Raw genomic sequence first — 13,163 nt, 5'->3', positions numbered from 1 at the left:
TTACACTGTCGAACTCCTTTCTGATATTGCTCCACTATTTGTCGGCGCAGAATTAGGGGGATTGGTGATCCTCTTCCCATCTTTACTTCTGAGAGCCGCTGCCACTCAAAGATGCTCTTTTTATACCCAGTCATGTTAATGACCTATTGCCAATTGACCTAATGAGTTGCAATTTGGTCCACCAGCTGGTCCTTTTTGGTACCTTTAACTTTTCCAGCCTCTTATTGCCCATGTCCCAACTTTTTTGAGATGTGTTGCTGTCATGAAATTTCAAATGAGCCAATATTTGGCATGAAATTTCAAAATGTCTCACTTTCAACATTTGATATGTTGTCTATGTTCTTTTGTGAATACAATATCAGTTTTTGAGATTTGTAAATTATTGCATTCCATTTTTATTTACAATTTGTACTTTGTCCCAACTTTTTTGGAATCGGGGTTGTACTTTGACAGAAAATTTTAACTGATAAACAACACTGTATCCAACTATTAACTGCTACTTTAGTGAGTTATTGTGACTCTCAGAGAGATGATCTTACCCCAGTGTCTCCAGTTTACAGTGAGGATTCTCCAGTACAGCACAGAGACGCTTCACTCCTGAGTCTTCTAGTTTATTCCCAGTCAGATCCAGTGTGTTCACAGTCAGATGCAGTTCCCTCAAACTGGAGGTTTCTGAGTTGAGCACTGAGACCAGAGCTTCAGCACTTCTCCCTTTAATTGTCTCACAACTGATCCTGAAGGAAATAAAATAATACATAATAAACTCACACAAATGATCAAACAGGTCTTCAAATCTTTCACTGCACCATTTCATTTTCATAAATGACAAAAGTACAAACTCTGAGTCGACAAGACTCTGAAATGCTGGAACAGTAATTCACAGTTAGAGCTGTTCGGATTTAAGTTTTCTGCTGGACACGTCATCACTGACACATGGGATACGAGTACATATATGTTTTACATCCATCCATTATCTGTAGCCGCTTATCCTGTACAGGGTCACATGCAAGCTGGAGCCTGTCCCAGCTGACTATGGGTGAGAGGCAGGGTTCACCCTGGACAAGTCACCAGGTCATCACAGGGCTGACACACAGAGACAAACCATTCACACTCCCATTCACACCTACGGTCAATTTAGAGCCACCAATTAGCCGAACCTGCATGTCTTTGGACTGTGGGGGGAAACTGGAGCACCCGGAGGAAACCCACACAGACACCGGGAGAACATGAAAACTCCACACAAAAAGGCCCTTGTCAGCCACTGGGCTCGAACCCAGAACCTTCTTGCTGTGAGGTGACAGTGCTAACCACTACACCACCGTGTCACCCGCAAGTTTTACTTTTACAGAAAACTTTAATTGAAAAATAACACTGTATACAACGATTAACTGCTGCTTGCATCAGAAAGGCCCTCGCTCGAGCCCAGCGGCTGATGAGGGCTTTTCTGATGGCGCCGCGGACGGTTGCCTCGGTACTTCGCTCTCTCGTACTTTCTATGTTTTTGTGTATTTGTTGTGTTTCTTGCGCTGCTTCTCTGGTCACATACTCCAGAGAAGAACTTATAAACATTGGAATAACCACCAGTAAAGTTTTTTCATCGGCTTTCATTGATCTGGAAAGTTTTCCAGAGTTACTTGGTGGAGGAGAAGCAGCTCTCTATGGATTACGCCAAGGACACCGGAGGCACCGGGGGAAGCAAGCCGGCGCACTAATCAGACTGAGGCAGCGGGGTTTTCACACTGCACTCCCGTCTATTCACCTGGCTAACGTCCGCTCTCTGGCCAATAAGATGGACAAACTGCTGTTCCTCAACACAATCAACACAGATTTTAACAGATCTGCTGCCTTGTGCTTCACCGAAACCTGGCTCGGTGACCACATCCCAGACTCTTCTCTCCACCTGCCTGGATTTCATCTGCACCGAGTGGACCGCGAAACGGAGTTCATGGGGAAAACGAGGGGAGTCGGAATCTGCTTTTACATTAACGAAGGTTGGTGTACTGATGTCACAGTTCTAAACAAATTGTGCAGTCCTCATCTGGAGTCATTATTCATAAACTGCAAACCGTTTTATGCTCTGCGAGAGTTTTCCTCGTTTATTCTGGTTGGAGTTTACATCCCCCATCAGGCGTGTATTAATGAGGCGTTACAACACCTGGCTGACCAGATATACGATGTGGAGAAAAAACACCCGGACTCTTTGCTCATTGTTTTGGGGGACTTTAACAGAGCAAACCTCAGCCACGAACTGCCAAAATATAAACAGCACATTCAGTGTCCCACCAGGGACACTAACACACTGGACCATTGTTACACTGTTTTAAAGGACTCATACCACTCTATCCCCCGTGCAGCCTTGGGACTATCTGATCACTGTATGGTTCATGTTATCCTGTCCTACAGGCAGAAGCTGAAAGCTGCTTAGCCTGTAGTTAAGAAGGTGAGGAGATGGTCCGATGAGGCCAAAGTGGAACTACAAGCCTGCTTTGACTGCACTGATTGGAGTGTTTTTGAGGCTTCAGCCTCAGACCTGCATGAACTGACTGATACTGTGACAGCTTACATTAGTTTTTGTGAGGATGTGTGTGTGCCCACCAAAACCTTCCACATATACAACAATAAACCCTGGTTCACTGCAAAACTCAGGCAACTTCATCAGAACAAAGAAGAGGCCTACAAAAGTGGAGACAGAGTTCTGTATAATCAGACCAGAAACACACTGACAATGGGGGTGAAAGCAACTAAGAGGAGCTATCCTGATATAAGGATTTATTCTTGATCTCAGTTTAACCAAGAAGGTATTAACTTATTTGTAACCTTTTGTTACTGACATGTGCAAAATATTATTTTGTGTTAATACCAGCTGGAAACAGTATTCTGCTTATTGTGGAAAATTCCATTGCTATCATAAGAACATATTGTCCTGTGCTATCATATCATATCATATCATATCATATCATATCATATCATATCATATCATATCATATCATAAGAACATTCTGCTTATTATTGATCAGAAATGTGTCTGAACATTTTGCTTATTATTGCATACCATTGCGATAGCATGTTCTGCTCTGCTGTAGATACGGTAACTTGACACACTCACTCACATGCAGTCTGCACACACACACACACACACACACACACACACACACACCACCCACCCACACACACATAAATTCTCCTGTAGTCTTTGTCTTTTCGGGGACTTGTGAATAAAGACTGTGAAACTATGGGGTTCCTGTCTTTCTTCGCGATTCACCCCAGAGCTCTAGGTGACATGAGGGGACCGATCTGTGAGATGGTGATCGCTCCGGTTGGGGCAAGAGGAAGAGACGGTGAATCTCTGACCTAACAGTTTTGGGGGCTTGTCCGGGATACTCCTGATCAGGTAAGAAGTCTCTTTTATTTTAAGGGACTTCCACCTGGTTGGTAGTATCCGAAATCCATTTATCCCCGTGAGAGTTGCCATAGGTCCGTGTGAGTTACCACGGAATAATTAATCCCTGTGAGAGTTGCCACGGGTCCGTGTGAGTTACCACAGAATAATTAGTGTGCGCGCGTCCGTGTGAGTTACCACAGAATAATTAGTGCTCGAGACGGTCCTTTCATGTCACCATGGGGGGAAATTGTGTTAAGGCACCCAGACCGGACCCCGAGGAAACCCCACGGGATTGGATGAATCGCTGTGGTTTAGCATTCTACACCAGTCTGTGGTTAGACAATTTGGCCGGCTGGACTGAATCCCAGCCTCAGTTTTTGACTTATCCTCGTGCAGGAACTTTTAAATCAGAGTATCTCGCCTTGGCACATAGACAAATATACGAGGGATTGGGCGACCCAGAATGGGATTATGATTATATGACTAAAGGCTATTTAGAATGGGTCAGAATGAAACCAATATGGGACAATTTTCACGGAATTTAAGAAACTAAGGAACAAAGAAAATCAGTAACCTTTCATGCCCTGCTGATAGCGCTCTCAGCGCGCCTGCATCTCTTGAGACAGGTGCTAAACCTAAGAAACCCAAAGCAGGTAAAAAACCCTCTGTAAGCTCAAATACGCTGTTACTAAAAAATGAGACTGATGACTCTAATACAGACAATGACTCTGATGAGGATGACAATGATGTGGGACCAGATAGAGGTTCCCTTCCACTGCCGCCTCCCCCCATGAATGCCACTTGTGTATGGGTTCAGAAGGGCAGAGGGCTGAAAATCACTCTGCCTTCTGCATCAGACCTAAAAGATATTATTAAAATGTTGCCTCCGGGCGGCACGGTGGTGTAGTGGTTAGCGCTGTCGCCTCACAGCAAGAAGGTCCTGGGTTCGAGCCCCGGGGCCGGCGAGGGCCTTTCTGTGCGGAGTTTGCATGTTCTCCCCGTGTCCGCGTGGGTTTCCTCCGGGTGCTCCGCTTTCCCCCACAGTCCAAAGACATGCAGGTTAGGTTAACTGGTGACTCTAAATTGACCGTAGGTGTGAATGTGAGTGTGAATGGTTGTCTGTGTCTATGTGTCAGCCCTGTGATGACCTGGCGACTTGTCCAGGGTGTACCCCGCCTTTCGCCCGTAGTCAGCTGGGATAGGCTCCAGCTTGCCTGCGACCCTGTAGAAGGATAAAGCGGCTAGAGATAATGTGATGTGATGTGATGTTGCCTCCGTTAAACAAACCACTCAACTTCATAGACATGCTCGTAAAAATGTCACAACACTGCCAGCTGGTAGGAGCAGATTACCATTTTATCCTTCATGCCGTCCTAGGCGACAGTTATGATGAAACTGCATTAATAGCTGCAGTGCCATGTCTAGAGCCTATAAATGACGAATACGAAGTGGTTAAAACTAAGATAGAAGTAGATGAAGGTAAAACCACCACAAAGAATGAGTTTAAGTTCTACTGGAAGGATACCAGTAAAGCCATGAGGGAATTAAAGGAACAAGTGACGCGTTATTTGCTCTCACGACAGCAGGCTAACCGCGATCTTTCACAGGTTACTAATTGTAAACAGGAGAGGGCTGAACTCACTTCAAAGTTTATGATGCGTTTTAGCGAGACATGGACTTCTCTGGGAAACATGCAATTAGATCAGCAGCAAGCCAGCCCGCTCTTTACTTCGACATTTTTGAATAGTTGTCATCCTATTATAAATATTATAATATTTTGAATAATTGTTCTGTAGCAATATGATCACTACAGCCTCTCTCTCCAGCATGCATTCTTTTCTCAGTCAACATTGAGCAGAACTGCTGATAAGTGCTCACAGACTGACCCAGTTACAGATATCAACAATGCAAACAAAACAACCATCCATGCAAGCACAGCAGGGATGCTTCAACAAGGACACATAGATATCTGCAATGGGCAGCCACAGATATCGCTCTTCTTCCCCCTTTATTTTATGTAATTTTATTTTCTATTGTTTACTCATCATTCTTTTGTGTTTATGCCACAGTGTCCCTTTAATCTACTGGGGCATGATCTAATGAGTCTGTTACATTTATCCTTTTCATTTCAGGGGTCCAGAATGACTATTTGCACCCCTGACTCTCTGCCTCCTGCCTTGGCTCAGCTCTCTTCATGTATGACTGTCCCAAATATCTCCGCTGTTTGTACTGCTGCTGTGAACTCTGTTGTATTCTCTCCTACAGATCCTTTGAGTGCCCTCCCCTCCTCCCTCTGGGCGGAACACAAGGACGAGGTAGGCCTGGTTCACTGTGTGCCTTATGAGGCTAAGCTTAAACATGTGTATCCTGTTTATGTTAAACAGTACCCTCTCTTACCCCTTTTCCACCAAATCAGTTCCAGGGCTGGTTCGGGGCCAGTGCTGGTGCTGGTTCACAACTCGTTCAACTTGCAAGCCATCTGAGAACCAGTTTGCTTTTCCATAGCTCGCGGTGCTAAGGGAAGCCATGTCATTACGTCGCTGTATACGTCAGTTACGTTGCTGTATATGTCAGTTACGTCGCTATGTTTGCATAAACCTTGGCGCGAATATCGAAGCAAAAACAACACGGAAGAAGCAGCAACAGCAGCAACAACAATAATAATAATGGATGACTTCGCATTTGTACAGCTGCTGCTTCTCATCGCTTAAAAATGGCGATCTTTCGTGGTCTTGTTATTGTTGTTGGTCTTAACAACTCTGCCCCCCCGCTGACGTAAGCGGTTCTTTCCTCTGGCCCAGCAGAGAGTTGGTGCTAGCCTGGAACCGGTTTTTCTGGCCCCAGAGCCAGTTCTTTGTCAGTGGAAACAGAAAACCCGGTTCCAAACTAAGCACTGGCCCCGAACCAGCCCTGGAACTGCTTTGGTGGAAAAGGGGCATCTCTGAAGCTAAGGCTCAGGGAATTGATGGCATCCTACAGTCTCTTCTCAAGCAAGGCGTGGTGAGACCGTGTACCAGCTCGTACAATACACCTGTCAATCCAGTACCTAAACCCGATGGTACCTGGCGTTTTACGCAGGATTTACGTAAGATTAATGACGAAACCATTCTCTGTTCTACTAACAAATCTCGAAATTCGTGCCACATCCTCTTTCGATACTGTAGGTCACGCTCTTGCACGCCTCCTTAATTCTCAGGATGACACTTTGGATGACATTGATCATGATTGTCTGTCTGAAATCGTACATACTACTAGTATCAGGTCCGATCTCTCCTCCAGCCCTCTAGGGATGGGGGAAGTACTTTTTGTTGATGGTTCTTGTTCTAAACCCTCAGACGGTGTTTTCCTCTGTGGTTACTCTGTGTGTTCACTGCCTGATATTGTGTATGAGGCATACGCTCTTCCTTTCTCCTCGGCTCAGGCAGCTGAGTTATATGCTCTCACGCATGCCTGTATTTTGTTTCAGGGCAAGGATATCACAATCTACACAGACTCTCGTTATGCCTTTGGTGTGGCTCATGATTTTGGGAAGATTTGGCAGTCTCGAGGCTTCCACGCCGCAGATGGGAAGCCCATTTCTCACTCTACCTTAGTACAAAATCTCATTGATTCTTGTCATTTCCCTAAGTCACTCACCATAGTTAAAACTAAGGCGCATGCCTCGGGAAACACACCTGAAATCATGGGTAATTCTCTTGCCGATTGCATTGCAAAACTTGCTGCTGCCTCTGGTGTCATGTCTCCTGGCCAAGATCCTTCACCATGCAATACCTCTTGCCTCGCCAGCATGCTGATTCCTGACTTAGATCTTTTTTCTTTACAGGCTTCAGCCTCTCCAAATGACTCTGCCTTTTGGCAGTTACAAGGCGCTTACGTTGCCCCTGATGGCCTATGGTACAGTCAGGATGGCCGCCTTTGTCTTCCATCTCATTGCCTTCCCTTCCTCGTGTGCGAATTTCACGATGTGACACATCGCGCACAAAGGGGGGTGAAGGGGGACATGAACAAACTTTTTTGTATAGCCAATTTAAACAGTTCGGTGGACTCAATTCTCGAGAGATGCCTCATCTGCGCACAAAATAATCCCTCTAAAGCAGGCGTGGAACACGAGTGTTTACCCATACCTACGTCTCCGTTCTTAGAATGGCAAATCGACTTCACACATATGCCTCCCTGTGGGCCGTTTAAATATCTCCTGGTGATTGTGGACAAATTCTCTAAATGGGTAGAAGCCTTTCCCTGTTCTCGAGAGAACAGGAAGGTAGTTACTCGTATTCTGGCAAAAAGAAATAATACCTCGTTATGGGGTTCCAGACGCCATAGACTCAGACAAGGGTACCCCTTTTACCTCAAAAGTCACACAAAACCTTTGCAAGTATCTCTCACTAAACTGGCATTTTCACATTCCGTACCACCCTCAATCCTCTGGTATCGTAGAACGTACTAATCGAACATTGAAAGACAAACTAACTAAGGCCATGCAGGCCACAGGTTCAAAAAATTGGGTAGACTTATTGCCAGCCACTCTGGCTGAAATTCGTATGACACCAAGACCTAGCCTAGGGGGATACTCCCCCTATGAAATTATTTTTGGAAGACCTTTCCCTCTCCCCTGGAAGAAGGGAACTCTGGCTCTGGGTACCTCTGATTTGAGAAGTATTCTGCAGCCCTTATAGATAAGTTGCATAAAATTTGTACCAAGGTCAATAGTACAATATCGTCTCCACCAGCAGCACCCACACACCCCTTTCATGTGGGAGATAAGGTGCTGGTGGGACTTTTTAAACGATTTGGACAATTGGGAGAACCTAGATATAGTGGGCCTGCAGAAATTACTCGTACTGCTGTTTTAACTGACCTTTTTCCACAGTGGATCCATGCCACGTGATTGAAGAAGGCCCCATAACAAAGCTGTGTTACAATGACAAGTTTGCTATTAACGTTTTCTCTGTGTCCCTCTCTAGTTTCTCTCCTCTCTAAACTCTGTACAGGGATCCTGCAGGAGTTGAGGATCTTCAGATCACTTCCTACAAGAAGCCATGAACAAAGAGGGGAAGAGATCTCGCGCCCCGTCTGGGACCAATCACCCTCACTACAACCATGAAAATCCTCATCACGAGCTTTGTGGCCACTCTACTGCTGCTCGGAGCAGGGTTACTTGCTCGAGCTGGCCCTCTAGACAACATCTTTTGGCAATTCGCTAACTGGACTGCACGAGCACACACGAATGGAAGTTGTTATGTCTGTCATCTGATGCCGCCTTCTACTATTATTACACGTCCACCTTTGCCTCTATGCTCTGAAGCTCTGTATTATGCATTCTCGGAGAATCACAATCCAATTTTTACCGTTTGGGGCCCCTTCTGTAATTACTCTCCGCACCCCTCTGTGGCAGCAAGGTTAAACCAGATCTCTTCAGTATCTAGCACGGAAGCCCCTGCCATTGTCTTACAGGACTCTGTTCTCACTACTCTGCAGGTCGATATGCCCTCTAATTTCATTTTCCCTCACTGTTTTAGAACAAATTACTCTGAAGGAAGTAGCGTGCATTTGGGACAAATTCCTAATTCTCGATGTAATCACATATATGATCAGAATACTGGGGTGTGATACTAGTTGTAATCTAGTATCAAAGAGGGGAATTGTAAGGATTTATTCTTGATCTCAGTTTAACCAAGAAGGTATTAACTTATTTGTAACCTTTTGTTACTGACGTGCAAAATATTATTTTGTGTTAATACCAGCTGGAAACAATATTCTGCTTATTGTGGAAAATTCCATTGCTATTATAAGAACATATTGCCCTGTGCTATCATATCATAAGATCATTCTGCTTATTATTGATCAGAAATGTGTCTGAACATTTTGCTTATTATTGCATACCATTGCGATAACGTGTTCTGCTCTGCTGTAGATAACTTGACACACTCACTCACATGCAGTCTGCACACACACACACTGTGGCAGCGGGGGCGTGGTCAAGCATCGGTCTGTGACAGGAGGGCGGAGTCAGGGAAGGTAAGTGGCAGAATCACTACACCTGTTGTTAATTAAATGTGTTTGTGTGTCTTCCCAGTGACCGCGCCCTATTTAAGGAGAGAGAGCGAGAGCAGCGGGAGCTCTCTCCCCAACCAGATGACTGATGTGTGTGCGTGTGTCTGGGTGTGTGTGAGAGTGCGCGTGTAGGCTGAAAAGCTGAATAAAAGCCAGTTTTGTGAACTCAGTTCTGTCCTGCCGTCCTTCTGTGCTCCACCCACCTACACAAACTGTCACAGTGGTGCTGAAACCCAGAACCGAGCACAGAAGAGAACAGCCCCATGGAGTCCTCCACCTTCGCCGACCTGATCCACGCCCTCACCACGGCCCAACAGAGCCAGCACCAGGCGCTGCTCGCCCTCCGAAAGGAGCAAGAACAATGGTACGAGGCCCTGGTGCTGGCACAACAGGAAGATTGTCGGGCGTTCCGGCACCTCCTCGCGTCGGCGGGGTCCACCATCTCCACCACCGTGGGCCCTTCCCCCCTCACCCTCACGAAGATGGGCGCACAGGACGACCCCGAGGCATTCCTCACGCTCTTTGAGCAGGTAGCAGAGACCTCGGGGTGGCCGGTGGAACAGTGCGCGGCGTGCCTCCTCCCCCTGCTAATGGGAGAGGCGCAGCTGGCCACGCTACAGCTCCCCGCCGACCGCCGGCTGGCCTACGCAGACCTTCGCCGGGCCGTCCTCCAGCATGTGGGATGCACCCCTGAGCAACAACGTCAGTGCTTCTGCGCTTTGCACTTGGAGGAAGTCGGCCGGCCATTCGCATTTGGCCAGCAACTCTGGGACGCCTGCTGGCAGTGGTTGAGGGCCGACAACCACGACGCCGAGGGACTCATTGACCAGGTGGTACTGGAGCAGTTCATCGCGCGCTTACCAGCAGGAACCGCAGAGTGGGTCCAGTGCCACCGCCCGGCGTCACTGGATCAGGCAATCGAGCTGGCGGAGGACCATTTGGTGGCTGTCCCAATGGCAGGACAGCAGACAACCTCTTCTCTCCTCTCTCTCCCCTCCTCCTGTGTCTCCTCCTCGCCCCATTCCCCCACTGCGGAGGCAGGGACCGGTGCCACCTCAGCCGACCCGCCGCACCCGCGGTGCCCTCCCGTGTCTCCCCTCTGTGTCTGTCTCTCCCCCCCCTCAGGTGAGTGAGCCCCAGAGCACTACTGCAGAGAGGAAGCCTGGGCCAGTTTGCTGGCGCTGCGGGGAGCTGGGCCACCTCCAACAGCAGTGCTCGGTAATGGAGGTGGGCGCGGTGGTTCGGATCCCCGACGCGCCAGGAGCCGCCCTCGATCGGGCCGGAGCGTATCGCATACCGGTGAGTATCCAAGGGGATACATATCAGGCGTTGGTGGATTCTGGCTGTAATCAGACCTCAATCCACCAAAGCCTGGTGCAAGACGAGGCATTGGGGGGTGCACAGGGGGTGAAGGTGTTGTGTGTGCACGGGGATGTTCACAGCTACCCTTTGGTGTCGGTCCACATTTTTTTCAGAGGGGAAAAATTTAGAGTAAAGGCGGTGGTTAATCCTCGCCTCACCCACTTGATAATTTTGGGGACTGATTGGCCAGGATTTTGGGATTTAATGACACATTTAGTGAAGAGTGGGTCCTGCCATCAGTTAACAGGGGGAGGCCCCAGTGTCGCATTGGCGGGAGCAGCTGTCACAGAGCCGTCTACGTCAGCTCCGCGTCAGAGTGAGGAGCCGCCGGCTCCTCCTCTCTCTGTTGGAGAATCCCTCGTGGATTTTCCATTAGAGCAGTCGTGAGACGAGACTCTGTGGCATGCGTTTGACCAAGTGAGAGTAATCGATGGTCAAATGCTCCAGCCGAACACCACCCCGTCCTTCCCCTACTTCGCGATTATGAAGGATAGATTATACCGAGTGACGCAGGACACTCAGACTAAAGAGCGAGTCATGCAGCTTTTAATTCCGAAGAACCGCCGGGAATTGGTATTCCAGGCGGCTCACTTTAATCTCATGGCTGGACACTTAGGGCAGGATAAAACACTAGCCTGAATAATGGCCCGGTTCTATTGGCCAGGGATTCGTGGCGATGTCCGTAGGTGGTGTACGGCGTGCCATGAATGCCAGTTAGTAAATCCAGCGGCCATTCCAAAAGCGCCTTTGCGCTCTCTACCGTTAATCGAGACCCCGTTCGAAAGAATTGGGATGGATCTTGTTGGGCCATTAGATCGGTCAACATGAGGGTACCGCTTTATATTAGTTCTGGTGGACTATGCAACGCGATACCCGGAAGTAGTGCCTCTTCGCAATATCTCAGCATGCAGTATTGCGGAGGCACTCTTCCGCGTTATCTCCCGAGTTGGAATCCCGAAAGAGATTCTGACTGACCAAGGCACCTCGTTTATGTCACGTACACTGAAGAACTGTATGGGTTGTTGGGTATTAAGCCGATCTGCACCAGCGTGTATCACCCACAAACGGACGGTTTAGTTGAATGGTTCAATCGCACCCTCAAGAACATAATTAAAAAATTCGTAAGTGAGGACGCACGTAATTGGGATAAATGGCTCGAACCCTTGCTCTTTGCAGTGCGAGAGGTCCCCCAAGCCTCCACGGGATTCTCCCCGTTTGAATTGTTATACGGGCATAAGCCACGCAGCATTCTAGATGTGCTGCGGGAAAATTGGGAGGAGGGACCTTCACCAAGTAAAAACGAAATCCAATACGTTACTGACCTGCGCGCAAAACTCCACACACTCACGCACCCAACTCAGGAGAATTTGCGGCAGGCCCAAGAACGACAGACCCGCCTGTACGACAAGGGTACACGCCTTAGGGAGTTCGCACCGGGAGATAAAGTTCTCATACTGTTGCCCACATCGAGCTCCAAATTGGTCACCAAGTGGCAAGGACCCTTTGAGGTCACACGGCGAGTCGGGGACGTTGACTATGAGGTGAGGCGAATGGACAGGGGTGGGGCGCTACAGATTTACCACCTCAACCTGCTGAAACTCTGGAACGAGGAGGTCCCCGTGGCATTGGTGTCGGTGGTTCTGGAGAAGGCGGAGCTGGAGCCGGAGGTTCAAAAGGGAACATTGACATCGCGTACCTCTCCGGTCCCCTGTGGAGACCACCTCTCCCCAACCCAACTCGCGGAGGTTGCCCAGTTGCAGACCGAGTTTTCGGACTTGTTCTTGCCCCTGCCCGGCCGCACCAACCTCATAGAGCACCACATTGAGACGCCCCCGGGGGTGGTAGTGCGTAGCTGCCCTTACAGGTTACCCGAGCACAAGAAAAAAGTGGTTCGGGAAGAACTCGAGGCCATGCTCGAAATGGGCATTGTCGAGGAGTCCCACAGTGACTGGAGCAGCCCGGTGGTCTTGGTACCCAAGGCCGGGTTCTGTGTGGACTATAGAAAAGTCAACGTGGTGTCTAAATTCGATGCGTACCCAATGCCTCGTATTGATGAGTTGCTCGATCGATCGGCTAGGCAAGGCTTGTTTTTATTCGACACTGGATTTAACAAAGGGTTATAGGCAGATCCCCTTGACTCCATTATCCTGGGAAAAAAACGGCTTTTTCCACACCGTTCGGCTTACACCAATTCGTCACACTTCCTTTTGGGCTGTTTGGGGTGCTTGCTACGTTTCAGCGGCTGATGGACAGGGTCCTCCGCCCCCACGCCACCTATGCGGCCGCCTACCTCGATGACATTATTATCTATAGTAATGACTGGCCGAGGCACCTCAAACATCTGAGGGCCGTCCTTAGGTTGCTG

The 13,163-nt window shown here is 48.3% G+C and overlaps 1 protein-coding gene across 1 annotated transcript in view; it reads right to left on the bottom strand.

Moving 5' to 3' along the window:
* The window catches only part of LOC132870289 (NACHT, LRR and PYD domains-containing protein 12-like), an 81,141-nt gene that overhangs the window by 31,413 nt on the left and 36,565 nt on the right, over window positions 1-13,163 (bottom strand). The window contains exon 11 of the mRNA XM_060903923.1: window positions 540-734. Coding sequence (XP_060759906.1) covers window positions 540-734 — 195 coding nt within the window. The remainder of the gene's footprint in view (window positions 1-539; window positions 735-13,163) is intronic.

The sequence above is a fragment of the Neoarius graeffei genome, chromosome 22 (genome assembly GCF_027579695.1).
Source record: "Neoarius graeffei isolate fNeoGra1 chromosome 22, fNeoGra1.pri, whole genome shotgun sequence".
Lineage (NCBI taxonomy): Eukaryota > Metazoa > Chordata > Actinopteri > Siluriformes > Ariidae > Neoarius > Neoarius graeffei.
The sequence above is the reverse complement of the archived record's forward strand: the minus strand, read 5'-3'. Positions and strand labels throughout refer to the sequence as shown.